Source organism: Polypterus senegalus, chromosome 7 (assembly GCF_016835505.1).
Source record: "Polypterus senegalus isolate Bchr_013 chromosome 7, ASM1683550v1, whole genome shotgun sequence".
Classification (NCBI taxonomy): Eukaryota; Metazoa; Chordata; class Cladistia; order Polypteriformes; family Polypteridae; genus Polypterus; species Polypterus senegalus.
In genome coordinates, this window is record NC_053160.1 from 27,494,807 (window position 1) to 27,521,613 (window position 26,807).

The 26,807-nt window shown below is 45.2% G+C and overlaps 1 protein-coding gene across 2 annotated transcripts in view; it reads left to right on the forward strand.

Annotated features, from left to right (window-relative positions):
* lhfpl2b (LHFPL tetraspan subfamily member 2b) overlaps positions 1 to 26,807 on the forward strand; it is a 246,176-nt gene that overhangs the window by 189,633 nt on the left and 29,736 nt on the right. For both annotated transcript variants that reach the window (XM_039758387.1, XM_039758389.1), the window contains exon 5: positions 14,132 to 14,904. In XM_039758387.1, the coding sequence (XP_039614321.1) occupies positions 14,484 to 14,904 (421 nt within the window). In that variant the 5' untranslated portion in view covers positions 14,132 to 14,483. The remainder of the gene's footprint in view (positions 1 to 14,131; positions 14,905 to 26,807) is intronic.

Sequence of the window (26,807 nt, forward strand, 5' to 3'; positions counted from 1 at the left end):
CTGTGCCATTTCTTTTCCTTTTTTAATTCTTCAGGCGTACCCTCGTGACAGTTGACAGGTAAGTCAGTTCATACAAGCCAAAGGACCAATGACGCCTAATGTCTGAATTTGAGTAGCCTGGTGGAGGAATGTCGAGGGCCCCTGTGTCGGTTATCACACTGATGCGGTTTCATTAAATGCATTTTAAAAAGCGAGAGCTCATAAACTGCCAACTTGCTGTTTTATGTCAGGGTGTCGGCACACACTGCCCGTGCTGGCACATAAAGCCTGCTTGAAGTCCTGGCCCTGACTACTGAGGATGTCACTTCTTTTTATCTGCGTCTCTTTGTGTAGGTCGGCTTCTTACAGCATTTAGTGGGCTTTTTAGCCAAAGCACCCCATCAGCACACATGGCCAGGGTCTCACACGGTCAGCAAGTGGATGGCCTTGAACCAGCGACATTGTGCCTGCCATAAATGAAACCCTCAGGGCGACTAAGGCTTTCTTAACAACTCGCTTGTTTTCTTATCCCGCAGGCCGTGAAATCTGACGTGCTGCCTCGTTGGGTCTGTCACATACGTTTGTACCTTATTCTTAAACTAGTTGTCATATTTATTGTTTCTCCATTCATTTTTAGTTATTTCTGTTTTGTTATTTAATGGACGGTAGAAGGTGGAGGAGGTGTGACAAAGATGAAGGCTGCACCACAATTTGACAAAGTTAAGAGAGGTGCGTTGTCCGATTTTATCGTGCGCCGTCACTTGTGGGCCATTTATTAGTGTTCTGTGATATGAAAAGAGTCGGACATTATGTGTGCAATTGTCACCTGTGAATGACTTGGCAGAAATGCGCATTCTTGCAGGGTCCTTGTGGCGGACAGAGCGTTGGAAAGGAGATGTTGTAATGATCCGTAGAAGATGGTGAGGGGCTGGTATTGATTGCTGTGAAAGGGCCGCGATCGTGAAACGTCACTAATTTCAAGGTTTAATTGATATTTTTGCCAGGGGAGGATGAAGGGGGACTGAATTGGATGTAACCCCTGCTGCTTACACTTAGCCCATCTCTCCTGCTGGCGGTCCTGGCGGAAGCGCAGCAATTGTGACTGTGTGGCGCATGTGTTTTAAAACTGCAATGCCAATGTTATCGGGGGACGAAGCTTGTCGACTGTGTTTCATTGCTAAGCAGCACGCCGGCACCCATTGCTTAATGGGGTCTTCATTACCCCAAATCCTTTAATCGTTGATCGTGTGTCATTTCCTCGCGGCACTTAATACTTCGCTGAATACCCCAAACTCTGGATCATCAATCGAGTGTCTAAGCTTCACAGGGGACACATTTACAAGATTATTGAGATGTCAATCCATCCATCCATTATCCAACCCGCTATATCCTAACCACAGGGTCACGGAGGTCTGCTGGAGCCAATCCCAGCCAACACAGGGCGCAAGGCAGGAAACAAACCCCAGGCAGGGCGCCAGCCCACCGCAGGGCACACACACACACCACTAGGGACAATTTAGAATCGCCAGTGCACCTAACCTGCATGTCTTTGGACTGTGGGAGGAAACCCACATAGACACGGGGAGAACATGCAAACTCCACGCAGTGAGGACCCGAGAAGTGAACCCGGGTCTCCTAACTGTGCCAGCATGAAGATTATTGAGACGTATAAAGGTAAATTGCTCAATTTATATTCACATTTTTTTACAATAAGTGAACTTATTTTTTTTATTTCAATTTATTCACCCGCAGTACTGTATGTGGTTCAAAAATTTGAAACTTCTTCATCTTCAAATGTGTTACCATAAGTGACTGGCAGAAGTGTTTTTAATTCATAAAACATGTCAGAAAGTCAGCTATCAGGGTCCACAGTGCCAGCAGTCCAACTTCCCCTAAACCGGCGTCCCCAGTAACTCTCGAGGATTTCCAGGGTGTCCTGAGGCCAGCTGGCAGATGCAATCCCTGCAGCCTGCCTTCATTTTGTAAAATAAATGTGTATACTCGAAGCTTTCATGTTTATATGAAATTGCATTTTATCCTGATGCCAACCAAGATGCCTGAAAATTTATAATTTAAAGTTTTCTTGATGTAACAGAACTCCCCTAGCCATATTTGTGAATGCTAAGAAGTGGTTGGCTGCCATCTCCAGTGCCAGCATATTTTTATTATTGCCTCGTTTCTTTTGATACCAGGCCAGGCAGTTTCCATATTTTTTAAAAAGTAAGCATTATCCAGTCATAAATTGTATAATTTAAATGAATTCAAATTACAGGTCATTATGCTTTTTGTATCCAATCCCAATCAGTTAGTTCTTTTTGCTTTCTGTTCTACTAATTTGAACTGAGGTTTCTCTTACATTGGCCAGAGTCCTTGTGTCAGAAGAATGTGTTACATGTGGTGGCGGCAGTCGTGTGCTGGATGCCTTTTTGTCCATCGTTTTATTCAGTTGTGATGTGAACAGGCCATTCAGCCCCATGAGCTCGTCCATCCTGTTCACTGAGAGTGTCTAAAATAACACCGAGTCATGTTTTGAAGGTCCCTCAAGTCCTAACCTCTACCACACTACTTGGTCTTTTACTCCACATGTCTGTGGTTCTCTGCCTGAAGATAAGGTTTTTTAACAGTTGTGCTAAATCTACTCTTGCCAAGTTTCCTCCTGTTTTTGTTGGACTCCTTTTCCAGTAGACTCAACCCACTGTACTAAACCTCTTCTTCTTCATCTTTTTCCACTTCTGTGTGGCGTCGATGTGCTGATCAAACCTCTCCGTACAGCTCGGTCCTGCACCCACTCCCCAGTCAGACCCTTGGCCTTCAGATCTTCTTTTACTTTATCCATCTACCTCTGCTTTGGCCTCCCTCGTTTTCTCTTCCCCTGTACTGTCATTCTCGTCTCTCTTTTGCCCACATATTCCTCATCTCTCCTTCTCACTTGTCCATACCACTTCAACCTACTTCTCTGTACTTTCTTAGATATCTCCCCCACTTTTGTTGGACTTCTGATTCTCTCATTTCTTATTCTGTCCTATTTGTGTAACTAAAGATATCCATCTCCACATTCTCATTTCTGCCACATCTAACTTCTTCTCCTGCACTCTCTTTACTGCCCATATCTCTGCTGCAGACATCATTGCTGGTCTTCCCATTGTCTTTAATCTTTGCTTTAATTCTGTGATCACACAATACTCCTGATACCTACTTTCAATTGTTCCAGACACGCTGCACTCTATGGGTTATCTCTGCATCTAACTTTCCATCTTGGGCTGCCTCTGATCCACTCGTTTCAATAGCTCTCCCTGCAGGTCAAACTCTGAATCCTGGTCATCATTAAACCTCATCAACTCTCTATCTTCCAAAGCCCTTCTCCATTCTTCGAGCGTCCTCTCCACTTGCCGTTTTCTTGTCGTACACAACACACTGTCATCATCAAAACACCTGTGCCAGGAGGATCGGTCTTTTCCTCCCATAACCCAGCACATCCATTAGCAGATCAGAGGTAAGGACTTAAATAAGATCCCAGGTGCAGACCTCCTCTAACTGGGGTCTTGTCTGTTACCCCACCACTGCTCCTTATGCATATCCTGGAGAATCCTCACATACTTCTCTGGTCCTCCTTTCCATCTCATGCACCTCCAGACCTCTTGACGTGGCCGTCTATCATAAGCCTTCTCCAAATAATGGAAACCTTTCTGTTTTTCTTGATGAAAAGTCTCTGGCGTAACTCTAGCCTTTCAATCAGCCTAGCTGCTCACCTTCGGACTTTCGCTAGCACTGCTGGGTCTTTTCTTGTAATATGGAGACCAGACCTGCACACAGAACTCCAGGTGAGGCCTCACCAGTGTGTACCAAAGCTGTAGCGCACTGTGACTTGTACTTGTACTCCACACATTGTCATGCATAACCTAACATCCTGTTTGTGTAATTTGATATCCCCAGCACTTTCTAGTCCTGTGAATTTTCAGGTGACGAGTTGAGTAACTGCCATTGTCAAGGTTGACCTCCCCTCCGACTAGGAGTCGTGTCACGTGACAGTGGGCCCGTCTATTCATTATGTAATGCGGTTTTCAAGCTCGGGGTGCCCATCTCTTCTTGTTTCATTTGTCACAGGACTGAGCTCAGTGCTCAAAGGCCTGCAGGGTAATCTGGAAGTAATCTGCTGAAATGATCGTAACAGCATGATGGTCAAGAAAAGAAGCCGACCTGCAGTGAGAAGTAACCCACTAAGCAGTAAACCCGAGTCATGCTGGAGAAGGCTCTCTTTAATATTCGTTCATTCATTCACTCTTCCTCTAACCTCCTTCTCCATTTTCGGGGAGTGGGGGTGCTGCAGCATTTCCTGACCGCTTCTGGCGGTGCCAGCTGATGGCGGTGATCGTTCACTCACACACCCCCACGCTCTCCAGTTTAGCACTAACAGACTTCTTACTTTCTTTTCTTTGTTTTTCATGTGAATGACCCAATGGCTGGCAGACACTTGGGGGTCTTACACACCCCACCCCGTTTTTTTGGTTAACGGAATATTTTTGTGGATCAACGATATGCCAGCAGTTCATGAGATCAACTAAACCCAAATGTTTGTGTTGTTATGGTTACCATGAAGCCAGATATAAATTGCGCCAGCCTCCGTATGACTCAGTCAGCCTCTTCATTAACCCTTGCCCCTCAGGAAGTGCCGGAGCAGTTTCCCTCTGTTTTGAAAATTATTTCCAGTCATGCTAAGCTGTTTACGCAGGATATCTGAAATATACATCAGCAGTACTTTAGTAACTGATTGCCCTTTTAACACGTGGAGATTTTGTGGTCTGTGCTGGTCCTGTTTTCTGGCAGAGTACATCCACTGTATGCTGCCTGAATGATATTCCAAATGTGCTCCTGTCTTTATTAATAGTGCCTCGCACTTTTATTAATGTAATGCTTTATATCACATTTTTAAAACTTGGGTTAGCATTTTAAACGTTCAGGTGTACTGCCACAGATAGCACAGGCAGTGATTTAAGAAGACATGAGCCAAAAAGACGAGCTAAAATATATAACTGGGGAATCAGATGAACACTGTCGTCAAATCAGAAAGCAAAACCCCAAATCGCTGTCATAATGTTACTAGGAACACCAACACACACTGAACTCTTTACTCTGTAAATCATTGGGGTTATTCAGCCAATCACATGGCAGCAGCAAAATGCATAAAATCATGCAGATACAGGTCAGGCGCTTCAGTTCACATTTATATCAAACATCAGAATGGAGAACAAAATGCAGTCTCAGAGATTTCTACCATGGCATGATTGTTGGTGCCAGCTGGGCTGGTTTGAGTATTTCTGTAACTGCTGATCTCCCAGATTTTCACACACAACAATCTCTAGAGGTTCCTCAGAACGGCACACAAAACATCCGGCAAGCAGCAGTTCTGTGGACGGAAAACCCTTGTTGATCAGAACGGCCTGACTGGTTCAAGCTAACAGAAAGACTACGATAACTTGAGCAACCGCTCTGTGCAACTATGTTGAGCAGAAGAGCATCTCAGAACGCACAAGACGTCAAACGCTAAGGAGGATGAGCTATAACACGTCGGGTTCCACTCCTGTCACCCAAGAACAGAAAGCGAAGGCTGCTGTGGGCACAGGGTCATCAAAGCTGGACAGTTAGAGGCTGGGAAAATGTAGACTGGCCAGATGGATCTCAATTTCTGTTGAGGCACACAGATGGTAGAGTCAGAATTTGGTGCCAACATCATGAATCCATGCAGCCAAACTGTCTTGTGTGAACAGTCCAGGCTAGTGGTGGTGGTGTAATGTTGTGGAGAATGCTTTCCTGGCATATTCTTGGCCCATTAAAATACCCATCAATCATCACTTGAATACCATGGCCTGCTTGAGTGGGCATCCCTTCATGGCCACAATTTACCCATCTCCTAATGGCTACTTCCAGCATGGTAATACCCCATGACACAAAGCAGAAGTCGTTTCAGGCTGGCTTCAAGAACATAACAATGACCTCATTGTTCTTCATTAGCCTTCCCAGTTTTCTTATCTGAATTCAGTAGCACACCCTTGGGATGTGGCAGAACAGGAGATTCACAATATGAAAGTGCAGCTGACAAATCTGCAGAAATTGTGTGATGCAATCATGTCAACATGGACCAGCATCTCAAAGGAATGTTTCCATCATCTTGTGGAGTCCACGCCATGAAGAACTGAGGCTGTCTCGAGAGCATCAGAAGGCCCAAGCCAGCATTAGTGGAGTGTTCACAGTAATTTGCTCAGTGAGTACGTGAAGAGTTCTGACTTGATGCGCTCCAGCTGTCCCACATGAGTTTTGCATTTACCTCTTCACATTTATTTTAATGCTACTGATTTGTCATTTATTTTAATCCACAAAATGCAGGTGACAACTTGGTGTTATCTGGACAAGCCTGTTGGATGTTGCTCCATTGTGTTATAAAACTAAATCGCCTTTGAGATCGGTCGCTTTTGTGGGTTCTTTATGAAGTAAATAAGGGACAGATCTTAGTTAATGGTCTGCTCAGTCATCGATGACCTGCCATTTTCAAATGCAAGATGGTTGCCATGTGTCATGGATTATGGAAGTTTGGGGTAGTACAACACTAAGAACAAACGATGAACAAAACACCCTACATTAAATATAACAGTCGATAGATGTAAGAAACCTTTGTGTTCATGCAGTGCTCAGTTTGAGCAGCCATATGACTTGTGGATAAAAACTGTCCCTGAATCTCTTGCTGTAGAGTGCAAATGGAGGAGGAGGAGGAAGAGGGAGAAAGTGGCTGTGCAGGATGACTGAGATTTTCTAATGGACTGTTGGCCCTCCTGAGGTGGTGGGTGCCACATGCACCTGCAACACAAGGCCCTCACTGCCCTCTGTGCTGAGGAGACATAGCCAATGAGAATAGACTCCACCGCGCACCAGGAGACATTGACGAGCATAGTAGGTGGAGATACCTGGGCTGTCTTCAGACATCTGACAAAGCGCTGGAGTTGGTGAGCCAACTCAGATGGGCTGCTTCCATTTCAGTTCATCGTTGAAGTTGACTCCAAGAAATGTAAATCTGCTCACGCTCTCCGCTGTATCCCCTCTGATTTTGTTGGAAGTGTGGTCTGCCTCTTGCCTCCTCAGGTAAATGACAAGCTCCTTGATTTTTGAGGACATTAAGAGAGAGACTTCTGTTCTGGCACCACTGTGTCAGAAAGCAGAACCTTCTCCAAAAGTCGCATCGTCATTGTCGGTGATCAGGCCTACTGTGGTGGTGCCATCAGCAAATCTGGTGAAGGAGTTGGAGCTGAGCCTGGCCACACAGTAATAATAGTGGGGCTGTCTACATCCAGATGATGCACAGAATTGATCATGGAGGATGATAGGACGTCAGGTTACTTATCACAAGGTGTCAAGTACAAGTCAAAGGAGGCCATGCTTGTTATATAATGCACTAGTCAGGCCTCACCTGGAATACTGCGTGCAGTTTTGGCCTCCACCTTACAAAAAGACATAGCAGCACTGGAGAAAGTCCACCGGAGTGGAGCCGGGCAGATTCTGGGACTGAGAGCTATGAGGTGAGACTAAAGGAGCTGAACCTTTGCAGTTTAAGCAAACCGAGGTTAAGAGCTGATAAGATGGAAGTGTTTAAAATCATGAAGGGTGTTAGGACAGTTGATCTCGGCTATTACTGTGAATTAAATTCTTCAAGACGGGTACGGGGGTACAGTTGGAAACTTATTAAGGGCAGATTTTGCACAAACATTAGAAAGTTTCTTTCTTCACTCAAAGAACCAAAGAAATGAAATGAATTGCCAAGCAGTGTGGAGAAGAGTTATTAGATCTTCAGGGACCTTCATATCTTGATATTTTAGATAATCCTGGTGAACAGGCTGGATGGCCCGCTCTTGTCACAATGTCTCAAATCAATGCTCTGCCAGGTGTCTGTGTTTGAGGAGTACATGCCGAAGTCTGTGACGCAAAAAACAAGCCAAGATCCTTGATTTTGTATAGCGCCTTTTTTTGGCTGCAGTGTTCATGTATGCATTATTCCTGCCCACAGTACAGGTTGGTTAAGTGAGCGGCTTCACGTCACACATTGAGTCAGTGGTGGAGGTTTCTGCTTTAAAGCTCAACATTTTGTGTGTTTGGCTTTGCCGAGTGAGAAACAAAGCACAAGTGGTAAATTGCTTTTATAACAGATGAATTTATCATGCCTGCACCAACTGTGGGTGATCTTCTCGCAGTGGAGGCGAGCACAAGGTGGGACCTGCTGGTGTTCGCCCCCTGGTCAAAGCCAACATTCTTAGATGAGAGGAGGTAAAGTAAACTTTAAGTTACACTCCACGTAGGCAGATAAAAAGCGTTTGAAGAAAACGACCTCGAGGAGCATTGTGGGTATGATCAGGTGGGACACACAGATGTATTCACGCCACAGAGTAAACGGCTGTTCCTGCCAAGAGAAGCAGGTTGCCCAGTCAGCTGCGGGAAGCCACAGTGATTTGATTTCATAGACTTGCTAAGTGTTTTGATTTGTGGTTTTGCCACACTGTTGTTTTCCTTTAATAAAAGCCTCTGCGTGTGAGCGTGGTCGAAGATGATCTAACTCAGCCTATGCTCACTTCAGGCTTTGCTCTCTGGCTAAGTGGGTAAGGCTGCCCCCCAAACTCACTCCAGGCCCGAAGCGAAACCCCTTAGTCAGCCCGTGGTTCAGCTCTTAAAAAGCTATCCTCTGTGCTTCTCCTTAGAAAGGCACTATATAATGTAAAGGACGGCCACTTGTCTGACCAGGCCACATCCTGTTGTGATTTGTTAGCTGAGATTCAGAGTGAACCGCACAAGCGGCTGCTTTATGTACTCGAGACAAAGCAGGAGCTTTCTGAGGTCTGCTCGATTATGAACCACTGTAAGCTGAAATTGATTATTCCATGAAAACCTTTCCGGGTGGGCAATATTAGACATAAAAGTGTAGCTAAAAATATCTTGATAAGCAGATAGAAGAAATCACCTTTACGATATTTTAAAATAGTCACACTGTCTTATTTCACTGCTAATTGTACAGTATACGTACCACTTTAAGATACAGATTAGAATACATTGTTTTCAAAATTGTGTAATTAATCACATTTTTAAATAGGATTTGGTGGCGAATGATGTTAGTGTTGACATACGCAGTATAGCCTGTAACAGCCTGCGTCTACATTCTGTCGCGTTAATTCCATAGCAGGAATGGAAATTGTTTTTGAGGTGGAATGGCCTTCAGCAAGATGGGTTTATATTAAATAACAAGTCGTGTTCAGTTGAGTGTCTGACCCAGGGGTGGGCAGTGTCCGTCCTGGACAGGCTTTTGTTCTAACCCTGTGTCTTCATGAGGAGTCAATTACTGCTGTACTGCTCAAGTGACATTTTGATGCTTCATGTTAGTGGTCCCCACCCCTTAATGGCTTATTTCACTCTTAATCAGCTGGCTTTGCTGTTTTAATGGCTCCTTATTAACAATTAGACGCAAACAACAAAGGAGCCAGCAGTTACCCATCTAACTTGTTTCCATTTACACCTCTGGGGCTTCATAATGCCCTACATGGTTTAACTCTTTTCTTCTGAAAAGCACACAAAGCAATGGTTTCGCCCATAAATCAACATAAAGCATCTGATGCTACGTGCTGTGGCTGGAGTTGGCACATGTTCGGCATCTCTAGCATCAATATCTGCGTGGGGGCACCTCGATGGCCAGCAGGAAAGCATGGTGGGCCGGCTGCCTGGCTGTCTTCCCACAGCAGGTGGTGGTGGCGACAGTTGCAGGGTGACATCATAAGTGGTGGTCCTCCCAGGCAAATGCTGCTGTAGGCGTATCAGCTATACAAATATGTTCAGGAACCCCGATCAGCTGGGGACCAACCAGCCGATGCTGGTCCCTCACTTTTGTTTTTGACCGCCATCTCCTGATCGCTTGCATCAAATTCCAAGTCCAACAAGTCAGAGTCCGGTTCAGCGATAATAAGTAAAACATCCATGGAGTATTTTAATTTGCACATTCGTTAGTCTCTCGCCAGATGTCGTTTTAGAGGTTGTTTGCTCTTCGCTACTCATGCACACACGGGCTTCTTAACTTTCCTTCTAGCAAAGAGAGTTGAAGTAAAAGGTAAGGGCGAGTTTTGGTGCAGTTTACAGATGATTACCGTCCTCTACCCCTGAATTTTGACAAAAGTCGACATCAGCCCTGAAAGAGTTAATAAAACACTGAAAATGGTCTGTTTTAGACTTCAAATCATTGAGATGAGATCCTTGGAAAGGAAAAAAAAAAAATCTATAATATAAGATCCTACCATTGCAGACTAACAAGCCATAAAATTAACTACGCTCTGAGATTGGCAAGGATTGCTTTCGATGCATCACCCTTCATGGCTGCCTCCCTTGTGTGCTGCACTTTACACCCCATTGAAGCAGAAGTCAATCCCGTAAGGTTGTAGTCCGTTTGAAGCAATAACTTGTGGGGGTCCCCCTGTGAACTCTTGTCTTGCACTTTGCACTGCATCACTCTTCTTACCCATCTCCCTGATGTGTCCTGTCGTTCACTGCATCAAAGCAATCAATGCCGGTGCCCCCTGAACTCCCGATGCACCACACTTCACACCACACCACTCCTGCTTGCACGTCCCACGTTTTTCATAAAGGTTACACTTCCTATTGCACGGTGAGAGTGTAACACATGAAAGTGGCCCAGGGCTTACATTGCACAGGAACTCATCGGTTCCCGAAAACAAAGTTCCAGCGGTGAAAAAACGCCTAGGAGTATTCGTTGTATGATCCATCCATCCATCCATCACCCAACCTGCTTTATCCCAACACAGGGTCACGGGGGTCTGCTGGAGCCAATCCCAGCCAACGCAGGGCACAAGGCAGGAAACAAACCCTGGGCAGGGCGCCAGCCCACCACAGGGCACACACACCAAGCACACTCTAGGGACAATTTAGGATCGCCAATGCATACAACCTGCATGTCTTTGGACTGTGGGAGGAAACCGGAGCACCCGGAGAGAACACGGGGAGAACCGAGGACTCCTTACTGTGCGGCAGCAGCGCTACCACTGCGCTCATTGTATGATGTGTTATTAAATGTTCATTCCTGCAGTTCAAACCTGTAGATCCAGATATAATCGTACTTAAAGTTGTCACAAAGAGCACACAAAGACATCGAGAAGGTTTGGGGCAGCCACTCGTGTATTATATCCTGGCTGCAAAAGGTTACATTTTAGAGAAGGTCTTTACAACAACAACAACAACATTTATTTCTATAGCACATTTTCATACCAACAGTAGCTCAAAGTGCTTTACATAATAAAGAATAGAAAAATAAGACACAATAAGACAACAAAATAAGTCAACATTAATTAACATCGAATAAGAGGTAAGGTTCAATGGCCAGGGGGGACAGAAAAAAAAAAAAACTCCAGACGGCTGGAGAAAAAAATAAAATCTGTAGGGATTTACAGTTCCGAGTCCGAAACAGAACTGATTCTCGGCAGTAAAGATGGCGTCTTTATTTGCCAGCACCGGAAGTGACATCCTCTGTGGCGCCAGAAGTGATGTAATCGACGCCCTGTCCCCGACCAACATCACCCCCCAGCGAACCCCCATCAAGGGGTAAACATGAAGTGACATCCTCTGAGGAACCGAAACCAGAAATGACGTAATCAGATGTGCCCGAACCCTGCGGGATTGCCCGAGAATGGTCTGCAAAGGATTGAGAAAGACATTTAGTGCACCCCGCCGCCCCCTGGGTGGCTGTGGAGTTACCATTATTGAGACCCTTTAGCTGTCTCCTCCTCGCACGCGTGTGACACAGTGTCTGTGGAGTGGTGTGAGGTCAGTAGTCAAGTAGTATTGGCTGCCCGCTGTCTTTACTATCCCTCATTTTTCTTTTTTTAATAATCGTATCATTTGTGGATTGATACAAATAAGTTTGAGTTTGTTATGTTACAACAGTCATCTCGGTTTCCTCTTACTCTTACAAATTTGTGGAACACATGAGGAGAAAACCAACACTGCAACCCCAGCCGTTTGAAGTGCACGGACTGGAGTGGAGGAATTGGGGGCGGGTTTTTAGGAAGCAACCCTGTGGGCGGAGCCTCCTGAGCAGTGATTTTTGCCACTGCTCACTACAGACGTTTGGACCAGTTGTCCCCAGACGTTCGAGAGTCGTGTCTGTCCCTGTGAGATCACACACACAAAAGGAGCTTCATAGGATGTTCCCTAAAATGATCTCGGCATACATTTTTATGAATAAGTAACGTCCAGGTTTTTTGGTTTCCTGCCAGATGCGTCTGTCTGTGACGATGTGGGTTCTGGCTCCACGCTCTCATGGTTGTTTGGGAACCCTTGAACCCAACACCGTCGATAATGAAACCGAGTGAGCTAGTCAGTGAAGGCAATAATTGAGCATCTGAGCAAGGGGATGGTTAAAAGTGAAACAGTGCTTTTATTTAAAACAGTCAACAAAAAAAACAGTGTTCATAAAGTGCAGTTCTTCAATAAATAATCCAATAAAAAAAAACGTGGAGGTTAAAACAACAATAAGAAAAAAACAATCCTTTAAAACGAGAGGTTAAAATCTTCTCTAGGAAGCAGTTCTTAAAACAACAAATCCGGTGTTCTTCTATGTTAGCGTTAGCGTCTCACCTGCTTATCCCGTTTGGGCTTAGCAGCAGGCAAGACGCTCTCTGCAGCTGCCCTCCTGAAACACACGCATGAGACTGGAGACCTCCCGATCCCTGGCTTCGGTCTGGCACTCATCCCAGTCCCCGAGACTTGATGTCCACCAATGACCAGGACGCACATTGGGGACTCCACCACCAAGCCTCCCGACTTTCGCTGCCTTTCCGCGGCCTTCTGCGGCTCGTCGCTTTCCTCTGGGCACTCCCGCTACCTGGTCACTCAGCGGGAGCAACATCAACTCAAACGTCTGGGTGTTGGCCTAACACCCAGCTTCCTTACAGCTGCCCTCGATCGTGCGCTCACCACACGCACGCACCGCCTGTCCGTCTCTCTTGCACCGCATGCTTCCTCACTCACTCCCTACAACCTCTGTCTTTTTTCTCTTCCTTTCTTTTTTTCCTCCTCTCGTTCTTTTTTTTTTCCCCTTCAACCGACTCGCGCTTCTTTATAAATAACCAGGGGCCATCACAGCTGTAGCATTAGCCACGGGAGCAATCACGAATGTGGGCAGTTCCTCACCTGTGCACACGGTGAGAAACGCCCACATCGACGACTGCCCCGCGGCTCGCTAACATCATCGCCTCACGAAGCCGCCTCGGGTGCGGTGATTATTTAAAAATGGCCTTTGCTCAGTGAGCCGTGGACCCGCTATACCACACTGTCACGTAGAGCTGACGATGGAGGTCCCTGCTCGGAGGGGTTGCTTTGCGGTGACCACCTAATATTTCATGTCCCAGTCTGTGTGACACGTGCAGGTCTACCTGATACGGAGACTTCATTTCACCACTCAGACTGTTTATCCAATGTGTGTATATTTTCAGAGGTTCTTGTATAACCAGATTGAAGAGTTTATTCTAATTTTTAAACTTTGTTTCGTCCTGAGGATGACAGCAGGCACACACACGCTATGTTTATATATGCCAGAAAAGCAGAGCTGGGATTTGCAGAGAAATGCGGATGTGTTTTTTTCCAGCCTAATTGAAATGAGAGTGTAGACAAATCATTTATTTATAAACTCATTTGTTTTTTTTTTATGTGCTGTCTATTATTATATTCTTTAAATTTAAAAGTCAAAATAAATCAGCAGTGTAACTTTACCAGTAAACATGCGCTTGGAGAAATAACCCTGGCTTCACTGCTCAAGACAGCTTTCTAAAATCCTGATTTTTTTTTTTTTTTTTTGCCTTTTGGCAATCTGGCAAAAAAAAGAGAAAAAGAAAAAGTCATTTTGATGTTGCACGGCCTTTCATTTTTGCTCCGTAACGCATACTTGTGGGTGTTCCTGAGCTGCAGCTGCTGTGACGAGGCCCAGACGCTTAGGAAGCTGCCTGCTGACTGGCCCTCGTCCTATAGAGGCCTGCTGGGTGACCTGACTGTACACTTCACATGTCCCGCTGCTCCTTCCCTCACTTTTTCTCTGTCTTTTCTTTTTGTCCTCATATTTTTGTAGGTGTGCTCAGAAGTGATGTAAGAGAACAAGGGGAAAACCCAAGGGACATCCTACAAGAAAATGTAGAGTCATGTATCCAGTGTGAATGTTAACGCCGACCGCACTTCACTGCTCACAGAGAGGCAGAGGAGAAGAGAAAGTGGCGCCAGTTAATCAATAACCGAGAGATTGGAGGGGAATGTCTTGGGTGAGCCCGCCTGTGGATGCATCTGGCTGTACTTTACTCTGAAGTGAAAAGCAGGAAGGAGGCGAGCATATTTTTAAACGTCTGCCACTCCGAAGAAGAGAAATTAAAAAAACGTCTGAAGACGTCCACATCTGCGCGAGCCGATTACAGTTCGGGATTAGCACCATGTGTCATGTGATCGTAACCTGCCGCTCCATGCTGTGGACCTTGCTGAGCATCGTGGTAGCCTTTGCGGAACTGATTGCCTTCATGAGTGCGGACTGGCTAATTGGGTGGGCTAAATCTGGAATGACAGACCAGAAGGCGAGTCCGAGCAGCTCGAGCACCGGGGAGCGTAGCCTCCCCACTCTAGGCATCTATGGACGCTGCCTCAAACTAAAGTCTATACATGAAACCTCCTGCGGACCATATGCCGAGCACTTTGGGGAGATTGCCAGCGGGTTCTGGCAGGCCACTGCGATTTTCTTGGCAGTTGGAATTTTGCTACTTTGTGCCGTGGCGTTCGTTTCTGTGTTCACCATGTGCTTTCAAAGCATCATGAAGAAGAGCATCTTCAACGTCTGCGGTCTGCTGCAGGGCATTGCAGGTGAGTGCCTCACTTTTGGATTATGTTATCATACGGCGTCAAAGTCCGCACAACTCATGTAATAAGAGAGAACACTTTGGGTGACCATTCCAGCAAATGAACGGCACAAAACAGAAGTGGAGTGTTGTGGGTCAGGCAAGCCCTCCTTTTACGATACTGGAGCCTGCAGACAGGAATATGGCGTGAAAGTTAAAAACGGCAAGTGTCTGCTGTGAGAGGGTGGGAGGTCAGTCTGGGAGAGCAAGGGGCTTTCCAGCTCAGGGTGATTGGCCAGCGTCTCTCAAATCATTTCAAGTAAACACGTGAAGATCGCCAGCTTATTAAATTCTCACAACTCAATTTGACATTTCTGTGCAAAGACACGGTAGAAAAAATAAGTGAAATGTAAGGTTAGGGAGACTTGGCACCAAAGATGTGTGAATCGGTACTGCCACTCGGGGTGGCTCATCACTTTCCAACTGTCCAGCGTCTCTCAAATCATTTCAGTGGGAGATGTGAAGCCCCCTAAGTGGTAAATTGGAACAAAGTCTTTCAGATTCATTGTGCTAGTTTTTGGTTTTTTATTCTTTACCTACGGTCTAAGGTACAAAATCATAGGGCACTGGTGGGCATCTGTCCTGTTGGCACAGTGCAGATTACGTGGGAATGAACCTCACAAATGATACCCGCCGATCACGGGGCACTCTCACTTGTGCTAAGTGTCACCAGCATGGCTTTAAATTGGGTGGGGACCTGAGCAGACACCCTGTGGTGTATCTCTCTCTCTCTCTATCTATCTGTCTCTGTCTGTCTCTCTATCTATCTATCTATCTATCTATCTATCAGTCTGTCTTCTTCTTTCTTTCTCTCTCTCTCTCTTTACCTCCCCCTCTATCTCTTTCTATCAATCTGCCTTCCTCTTTCTCTCTCTCTATCTATCTCTCTCTCTTTCTCTCTATCTCTCTATCTATCTAACTATCTATCTCTCTATCTATCTATCTCTCTCTGTCTCTGTCTGTCTGTCTATTTATCTCTCTATCTATCTATCTCTCTCTGTCTCTGTCTGTCTGTCTTTCTATCTATCTATCTATCTATCTATCTATCTATCTATCTATCTATCTATCTATCTATCTCTGTCTTTATCTATCTATCTATCTATCTATCAGTCTGTCTTCTTCTTTCTTTCTCTCTCTCTCTCTTTACCTCCCCCTCTATCTCTTTCTATCAATCTGCCTTCCTCTATCTCTCTCTCTATCTATCTCTCTCTGTCTCTATCTGTCTATCTATCTCTGTCTGTCTCTCTATCTATCTATCTATCTATCTCTCTCTGTCTCTGTCTGTCTGTCTATCTATCTATCTATCAGTCTGTCTTCTTCTTTCTTTCTCTCTCTCTCTTTACCTCCCCCTCTATCTCTTTCTATCAATCTGCCTTCCTCTTTCTCTCTCTCTATCTATCTATCTCTCTTTCTCTCTCTATATCTCTCTCTCTCTCTCTCTCTGTCTGTCTGTCTGTCTGTCTGTCCGAAGCCTGTTATACTCTATAAAGTAACCTGCTTCACCATTTAACTTGGACAATTCAAGATATCGTCTTACAGAATTAGCACATTAGCATACAACATTGGTAGTTCCAAGTGTCAGCTAATATAAATACCATTAATATAAAAGTCAAGATGACTCTAAATCAATTTATAAAAAGCTAAAAATAAACAACGGTAATGGGAATGAGAAGCAGGGCCGTCAAGTTGGTAGACAGAACCTTGGAGTGAGACTCCGCTATTTATGGGACCCTGACTCCGATGCCTCAGTATCTGCCTCTAGCTGTCCTGCGCTAGGTCTGTATTAGCCGGTTGAAATCCCCGTAATCAGCGTAGAGCTCGGTGTTAACATCTGCAGTACGTCATGTCACACAGACAGTATGGCTCTGTTATATGCCAGCTGGTATGCGATTTGTGAAAGCAATGTGAATGTTTGCGATGTGCCATCTGTTGGAATGACAGAGACGCAGCCACCGGACGGACACACAGACAGACACTTCGGCTTTTATTAAGGTGGGTGTTGATTGAAAGCACATAACATATAAGATATGAGGGATTTCATTGCCGCCATTGTGAATAATCAGGCTACTTTTTAGTTTCCTAACCCCTTAAAGGTGGGGTTTAAAAGTTGTAGTGATATTGCTGTGATATTTTAATAATATTTATTAAATAAAACTACAAAGTTTACAAAAGGCTAAAAAAAAATAGTTTAATTGAATTAGTATATGAGGAAATGTAATGGGGGCGGCATGGTGGCGCAGTGGTAGCGCTGCTGCCTCGCAGTTAGGAGACCCGGGTTCACTTCCCAGGTCCTCCCTGCGTGGAGTTTGCATGTTCTCCCCGTGTCTGAGTGGGTTTCCTCCCACAGTCCAAAGACATGCCGGTAAGGTGGATTGGTGATTCTAAATTGGCCCTAGTGTGTGCTTGGTGTGTGGGTATATTTGTGTGTGTCCTGCGGTGGGTTGGCACCCTGCCCGGGATTGGTTCCTGCCTTGTGCCCTGTGTTGGCTGGGATTGGCTCCAGCAGACCCCCGTGACCCTATTCGGATTCAGCGGGTTAGAAAATGGATGGATGGATGGAAATGTAATGTTTAGCAGGTTGTATTGTAATTGAGTCTGCGCATGTTTCCGTTTTTTCTGCCTCTGATCAGAGCCGCACCAGTCCCCTAATCACTCTTATTATTCACGTCTTTCTCTGATGTCTTGTCTCTGATATCCAGGATGACATTTCAGATACGATTGGTTACACGACTTCTTGTTTTTTTTCCCCAGTCAGAGCACAGGTGGTCCCACAGCGTCAGTAGTGGCATTTGAACTCACATCCTCAGGGTTTGAGGTCCTTAATGTACGCACTGTGCCCCGCTGCCTGCCAGCCTGTAACAGTACTTCTGTATTAGTCAGTGTGTGCTTCACCAGGTTACCAATCCCAGTATCATACGTGAACAAAAATGTAACCTCAGCCAACACGACAATCACAACGCGTAACATAAAGGCAGATGCCCCCTGGTGAAGGATGCTGCGTGATGGCATCGTCTGTGCAGGGGCAGCGGATCCCACAAAGTCTCTTGAGTAGGAGAAGATTGTGACAAGTTCAGGGTCGAGAAACCAAACCCCAGTAGTCTGCTCCAGAAGGCTGCAGGAGAGCAATTTATCGGCCGTGCTTTGGAACGATCCTGGTCACTTTCTCAAGGATCACGTAGTCCAAGTTTAAACAACAGAGCAGCCTTGAAGGTAAGATGAAGCCCTAAAGACGGAAAAAGTATCTAAAACAAGAATTGTAAGCCAATGGTTATCCAGAATGCAGGGTTACAATTTTTTTACGGAAAGATACACAAGAGAGGAAATTAAAGCAAGCGGCGTTAAATCGAGTGGCGTAAAGAACATCTCAAGGCGGCGTGCAAAGAAAGCAGCAGCAGCTATTAAGGGAGTACGAGGCGCAGTCTTCATGAACAGTGGGACGAGAAACGCAAGTTCATATAATAATAAGGAAGCAAACAGGAGCTGAACGTGGACACTTGACACATGCAGTACGGCCAGTTGTCAGGTGGAGCCCACCGTGAGTGCCCGATGGTCACAGGGGTTTCCAGCTCGTGACTTATGAACAGTTTATAGCCGTGTCTCTGTCTCTGCTGTCCCCCTGACACGCTTACTGGGCTGTGGGTGGCAGTGAGTGATCGTGGTTGTGTGCCTGCGATGGAGGGACGCCTCGGCTGGAGCGAGTCCTCTGCCCCCGCTGCCCATGGAGTTGGATTGAGAATGTTATCTGATGTATCATTGGGCTTCGTGCCATTTGTCACAAATGACTACACGGATTGTAATGAACTTGAATGAGTGCTTAAGGGCATGGAGTAAGCTTGTGATGTGCCAGCTCTTATATTCTCACACTTAGTTTGTTTGGAGGGACCACACCCGATTAGTGGGGGCATTACTATGACTTGGCCTGCATGGCGCACCCCTCTCTCCGACATTAGACCTCTGCTGTAGGCTGTAGCCGCTGCTTTGGGGTGTCGAGATGATTGATGCCCGCTGGGGAGGCACCAGCCAGGGAACTGGACAGGTGGCTCGGAATTGTTAGGTACCAGCCAGGTGGTGGTGGGCGTTTGTGTGCTTTTAACAAGATGATTTGCTGGATATGATGCTGCGTTCACATGCCGTCCGGACCGACCGTAAATACGAGTTACCGACTCGGAAATTCCATGTGAACACCTTGTGAACTTGGAGCGACGAGTCAAGCAATTTGGAGAAAGCCAAGGCTGCTGGGTGCTCTGAGTCGTGACACAACCCTGACCTTTCACCTTAGTCAGTTGTATAAAATACAAACAAGGGAGCTTGATGGACTGAGTGGTCTCCTCTCGGGCTAGATGAAAGGTCTCTTCTCGTTTGTCAAGTTCCTTCTGGTCTAATAAACACCGTGGAGTGACGTGATGCCCGTTTCATACGTTTATTTCTCCCTGTAGTTTCACCAAAGCAGACCGTTTATCACGAGTTGCTTTTTTGGCAGACTAAGTAGCAACGCAACAGCGGCCTCGAGTTTCTCCGACTGGAAATTCCCAGTGAATGCACTGAAATGGGAGAGTTGACACATCACAAGTCGCAGCCCTGAAGACTCCAAGCATGTGAACGCAGCACGAGATCTCACTGACCGACCAGGAAGCCCTTGGAGGTTTCTGCCCTGGTCAAGATGTTCTTGAGACAGGTGCGGTCTTCCTTTAAGTGGTCCGGCAATGACCTGGTGGGGGGGCTGAACGGTGTGATTAGTGGACTTTCTTCACGGCCTACGTGTTTCCATTTCTTCTGCCTTGGTATGGCTTTTGGCTTTCAGATCTGAAGGTCTTTGTGGTTTTGTAAAGCCCACCCCGACCGGAACTTAGCTGGGATTTGAACCCACTCTCCTTAAACCTGTGGGGTAGGTGGAATAACCAGTGTGCCACAAAGTGTCAGGTTTAAACCGTGTGAGTGAATGGCATCTCATCCAGGCGTGGATCCTGCGCCGTGCCTTCTGCTGCTGTAAGGGGGTTCAGTAAGCAGACAGGGAGGGTAGATGGATGGATGCCATGAATGTTGTGAGGTGGGTGTAACCTTTAGGTTGTAGCTGGCGTTTATAGGGCTGTTTATCAACTTTGGGTTGGCGCACCTGCATGTGCACACAGGCCTGTCACGACACAGAGTTGCACGTCGAAGCAGGACGAACTGTCAGATTCCCATGTTAGTAATCGTTTATTGCTGCACATTTACAATTTGCCCAGCGGTGTAACATTCCCCACGGGAGGAAAACATTTTGGAGTCAATTGCGGGTCAGTAAAGCGGTGCCCAGCGGTTCAAACTTAAAACACAACTTTAGCATACACAGTTGTACTGCCGCCCCGGGAGAACAACTAAACCCGGCATCGCCACACGATCAGAATACCGCTAGAGAAACGCAGTTTGTTGTTAAAATCTTTCAGGGTAACGTGACCAACGCTTGTCCTTATTTTTAACCCCCTCAACACATGCCCCACATCAGCATAAGATGATAAGCATTACAACGATGAAATGAAAAAAGAAAAAGATATTATTTACATATTGACAGAAAAAGCAGTTTAAGTAATTCTCCCCAACAAACAAGTCTCTCTATCATAAAAACAAAATCTGAGACGTGATTCTCTCAGAGAGACACTTATACGGTACGTCCCGCAAGATGAGTCAACGCCCTGGGCCGGAAATAAGGAACAAAGAGTAGAAGACAAAGTAGAACGTCATAAAGAATTTAAAAACGTTGGGGCGATACACATGCAGAGCAGGTTAGAGATAATGGAAGTACGAAAATTCGAAAGTTTCAAAAAAAGGATAGTAAAGATCACATTAACGCAAACAAATGGAAATTATTACTCAGTGAAATAACAGAACACCTAAAAGAGATCGAATATATGGACATAGGAGATATGACAGAAGTATGTAGATATTGTTTGGCTTTAAACTTTAAGTCGGAGACTTGTAGATCGTCTAATTCGTGTTGCCATCAGGAAAAAATAGTGTTTATACACAATGAAGAGGCGTATCCACGAGAATTAAAAGGTTTGTTATTTGGTGAAAGGGAAATCCACATACGCGAGCGGCAGAGACACAAAGTGGCTGGTGCGTAGCACAGGACGGGAGGTTGGCGAGCGAAACCCCCTAGTTTTTTAAAGAATTAACAAATGTGTTTCTATTTAACATAACGATTTAACAGAAAATTCGAAAGTCTCAAAAAAAGGATAGTAAAGATCGCATTAACACAAACAAATGGAAATTATTACTTGGCAAAATAACGGAACAGTGAAAAGAGATCAAATATATTGTTCGGATTTAAACTTTAAGTCGGAGACTTCTAGATCGTCTAATTCGTGTTGGCAGCGAGAATTAAAAGATTCCAAGAACGTTGGCGTGGTATGAAGTCCCGTGAGATGGAGACTTTTAGATAGATAGATACTTTTTAACATGAGATTCCTTCAAGTCACGCCCTACTTACAACTATTTTCAAACAAGACCACGGTCATCTAACCTCAGTCGTGTGAATGCTTTTGTCAGACACACTTCCTGCACCCGCAGCTCTTATAAATTTTATCAGGTCAATAATTTTATAAGTTCTAGACACGTCAAGGACTAAACGAAGAAGAAAGAGCAGGGACAAACATTTGAGAAAGTCATTTTATTTATTAGAGAGAAAGAAACGATATTGCGGTGGGCTGACGCCCTGCCCGGGGTTTGTTTCCTGCCTTGCGCCCTGTGTTGGCTCCAGCAGACCCTGTGACCCTGTAGTTAGGATATAACGGGTTGGATAATGGATGGATGGAAGAAACGATATTCACTCACAGTCCAAACACGGAATCAAAATTCAATGCGATCTTGAACAAAAGTTCATTCCAAATATTGTTTTAGCTGAAGTTTTAAAATAAAAGTGAAAATAATGCATATGTAACAATTGCCATGAAAATAACAAATCTCTTTAAATTGTGTATCTGGTTAACCAAGCCTTGGGTGGGTGGGCAAGCGAAGTGAGCAGGGGGCAGATCCCCATAGTACATAACAAAAATCAAAAATAACCTTCCACAGATTAGGGTGCGAGATGTTCTCGTCTGAAATGGCCCGGTTTACCAAACTGGTTCACTGTCCTTACAGTTCCTGAGTAAGGTGTATTGTTGAAAGCCTCATGGAGCCGATAACACAAAAAGGTTCGGCCCTTCCGGTCCCAAAAGGTTAATTGCCTTCCTTATCAGAGATGCGTCTCCTTGTATCGGCTTGCAGGTGGATTCGTTGCTTCTCCGTGCTCCGCCACTCGAGGTCTCTTTCTCTGTCTCCACTTTCTTTTCCGGTCTTCAGCCCCAACCGTCCTGTCCGTGTTGTGTCCTCCCCTTAAAGGCGTATTTCCCCAAATTCAGCGAGCTCTCAGTAACCCATTTCTTGAGGAGAGACAAACTGACAAAGGGACAATAGCACATGTGGCACCCGCTACGAGCGGGCAGGACATTCGTTTATGTCTTCTTAAAGCTCCCGCTGCGGCCCCCCTTTACCTGAAGTGTCCCGGGCGCAGGTTGTTGCGTATCTTGAGCTATTCGTATAGAACGTCTGTGTTGTTTTTCAGACCACTAGTAAGAGTTTCCACTGGATCTAATAAATGTACACGGCTATATCTGTGCAGTGTTTTTATGTCTCGGTTGGCCGCTGTGTTTTTAAATCTTGTGGGCATTGTGTGGTGCAGAACGTGTCTGTTTGTAGTTATTTTCAGTATTTTTTCCCCATCAGTGTATTTTTCTGACATCAGATTTTCTGTTACTTTAAATATTCTTAGCTGTTGAACAAAAGACTCTCACAACTTGTGTTATGTTTGACATGCAGTTTCCCCAATGACGTGTCCCCCACCACTTCTAACAAGTAACCTTTTTTAAAAACTGCCATGTGGCTATTACTAATTAGGAAGAAGTCTTGGCCATTTTCGAGCTCCAGACTTCAAGCAGGGCCAGAGACCATAATCCTGTCGCCGGCACTCTTTATAGACGCTGCTGTCATTCGAGTCACTTGAGACGTTTGTCTGTGGCCTCAGTAATTAGCATAAGCAGCAGTAATTAGCATAAAGCCACGCCCAAAACCTTCACGGGACGCCAATGAGCTGCACCTCACTGCCCTGCCATGCAATTCTTTACAAAAGCCCCCCCCAGAAGTAACGTGCTCCATGCTTCTGTCCGCTCGGCTTTGGAACGTTTCACCTGCAATAACAGGATGTCCTGAGAGAAGGAGATTAAACCTCCTAACGCCCGATGTCAGGTGTTGTTAAACTGAATTGCAGGGATCCTTTACCTAATAAGACATAGAATAAATAGAAATTTGTCTTTTTATATTATTTACTTTAGGAAATACTCAATTAAACGGTGCTGGTGCTAAATCCGTGTTCAGATATCAAAGGGGAAACACACTTAGAGCCCTTTTTAGAAAAGAGGATGACACGAGTGTGATAAGTGGATGCTGACATGGCACTCAGTCTCTGCTTTATCATCTCGATGCTTTTTAAAAGTAGCACTGCAGAAATTCCTCGCTTTTTTTGTTAGGCCAAATCCTGTGTGGACAGTTCTTTCTGTTCCAGTTGCTCATCTCCTCTCATGTTATCTTCTCAAACTGCTTTTCCTGGTGAGGGTCGTGGTGGCAGCAGGCCAGACTTCCTTGTCCCCAGCTACAGATTCCAGCTCTTCTTGAGCAATTCTCAAGTGTTCTCAAATCAGCCTTCTTCCAGAGGGTCCTGGGTCTGCCACATTGTCTCCACCAGGTGTGACAGCCTTGTAGTAGCTTGAGGGGGACATCCTTAACCCACCTCAGCTGGCACCTCTCGATGTGAAGGAGTAGCGACTCTACTCTGATGATCTCCCAATTGATTGAGCTTCTCACCCCATCATGGAGTGTCAGCTCAGTGGACCTCCTCTCTGCTGCTTGTACTCACTGTCTCAGTCTTTCAGTCATTAACTCACAGCTTAAGACTGTAAGTGAGGACAGGGATGGAGATGAACGGGTAATCTGAGAACTCGGTCCTGCTTCACCACAAACCACAGACTGGTACAGCTCCCACAGAACAGCTGCCACCGCTCAAGTCTGCCTGTGCAGCTCACATTCCCTTCTCTATCACGCATAAACAATTAACACCAGGCCAGCAGCGGTCAGTGTGAGTGGCAGCGGAGTCCCTTCAGTCCGGTGGTCCTGTACAGAGGGAGGAGAAACTGGAATGGGACCTTAATAATAATAATACAGTCTTCTGGGGTGCTGGTAAGATGGTGTGTGTTATGCATGTCCTGGACAGAAGGGGGCCGAGTAGCAGCCCCTCAAGTGTGTATGTGCCTAGTATGGTCTGTCAGGTACCCCTCGATAACCTCATCATTAACTGATTTTTGTAACGGGGATGCCTCAGTGTACCCTAGCAGGGTTTATCAGAATGGTTTTCAAGTGAATGGTTTCCAGCATGGATTTTGAGAAAACTCTTGTTACCAGTAGGCTAAAATGCATGTGTGGAAGGAAATGTGAAATCTGATTTTTATGTCATTGAATTTGTGTATGGAATTGTGTGTGAGCCCACCCCTTCATGAGAATCCCCCAGAGTGCTGCATTGTTCAATCTGATTGGCGAATCAGTGATGCGTTGACACGCAAACACAAAGCTGGGATGAGACCCAGAGAAGGTGGAAGCATACATTACTTAAAAACCTCCATTTACATGTGCGAGTCCACTTATGGAGTTGTCCATTTGGCAAAATGATTAAACATCATCAATGGCTGCCGGGAATCTGAAAACAAGCATGGAGTTTGCGTCTCCCGAGATTATGCTGCTGGGCTTAGCGCTGTACATTCAGCCCTTCAGCCTTAATTTAACAATTTCTGAAATATGGAGATCGAAGGAAGATGGAATAATAATACGATCACCCAAGCATTTGGCTCATGAAATTTATCTTTGTGGACGCTTCCTCCATTTCCTACCCGTGGCTGCTGGGTGCGTGTCAAACTAAAAGACTTGAGCGGGCTAACAGAGTGCAGTGGACATCCATGTAACTGGGTTGCTTGCGCGTGTTAACCCGTTTTCTCAGTGACTAATATCCTAGTTTCTTGAATGTTGCATTTTAGAAATCGGGTTTCGGTGAATAGCCAGGCAATTAAAGTTCATGTAAACGCACTCCTCGGTGCAAACTGGAAGACTGCACGGGAAGAGGATGTGTTTGTTTGGCAGCAGTGGCGTGAGCAAACGAGTTCATCTCTTTACGCAAGGTGATCAGCGTGAGCATTTTGATGCATAAGAGGCGTACCCGTGTTAATTCTGTTAAATCGTTACATTAAATAGAATCACATTTGTTAATTCCTTAAAAGACTAGAGGGCTTCACTCGCCAACCCCCCAACCTGCACTACTCACCTGCCACTTTGTGTCTCTGCTGCTCGCGTATGTGGATTTCACTTTCACCAAACAACAAATCTTTTAATTCTCACAGTTACGTCAATTCATTGTGTATAAATATTACTTTTCCCCGATGGCAACACGAATTAGACAATCTACAAGTCTCCGACTTAAAGTTTAAAGCTGAACAATATCTACATACTTCTGTCATATCACCTATGTCCATATATTCAATCTCTTCTCGCTGTTCCGTTATTTCACTACTGTAAGTAATAATTTCCGTTTGTTAGCGCTAATGCGATCTTTACTATTCGGCTCTGCTTGTGTATCGTGCCAACGTTTTTGAACATCTTTACAATGTTCTACTTTGCCTTCTACTCTTTGTATTTTATTTCCGACCCCGCTTGGAGCTCAGAGCGCAGGAACTGTGTCTGACAATAGCATTCACACGAATGAGAAGTGATTGGGCCGTGGGCGTGGTTGTAAATGTTTGAGAAGAGGGCGGGACTTGTCAAAATCTCACAGGACCTGAAATTATCTCTGAGAAAGTCTTGTCCCAGGATTTCCTCTTATAATAGATAAGTTTCAGTTTGAAAAGTATAAATAAATATATTATACTGGTATCTGGAGAAACTGTTGGGATTTTTAGTTATACAGTGATCCCTCCTCAATCACGGGGGTTGCGTTCCAGAACCCCAGAAAGATGAAAATCCGTGAAGTAAAAACCATACGTTTATTTTGTTGTTTTTATATTGTAATGCTTGGGTCACAGATTTGCACAGAAACACAGGAGGTTGTAGAGACAGGGACTTTAAAACACTACAAACAAACATTTGTCTCTTTTTCAAAAGTTTAAACTGTGCTCCATGACAAGACCGAGATGACGGTTCCCTCTCACAATTAAAAGAATGCAAACATATCTTCCTCTTCAAAGGAGTGCGCGTCAGGAGCAGAGAATGTCAGAGAGAGAGAGAGAGGAAAGCAAACAATCAAAAATCAATAGGTGCTGTTGAGGGTTTTAAATATGCGCCCGACAAAGCAGCCGCCAGTAAGGGAGCAATGTGAAGGTAGTCTTTCAGCATTTTTAGAGGAGCGTCCGTATTCTCTAGGCCAGTTTGCCAACAGCCCCTCTTCTCACACCCTCTCCGTCGGGAGCAGAGAATGTCAGAGAAAGAGGGAGAGCAAACAATCAAAAATCAATAGGTGCTGTTCGGACATTTAAGTATGCGAAGCACCGCATGGGAAGCATATCGTATATCATTGAGGATTTTTATTTAATACGTAATACGTGCTCTGATTGGGTAGCTTCTCAGCCATCCGCCAATAGTGTCCTTTGTATGAAATCAACAGGGCAAACCGACTGAGGAAGCGTGTACCATAAATTAAAAGACCCATTGTCCGCAGAAATCCGCGGATCAGCGAAAAATCCATGATATATATTTAGATATGCTTACATTTAAAATCCGTGATGGAGTGAAGCCGTGAAAGTCGAAGTGCGATATAGCGAG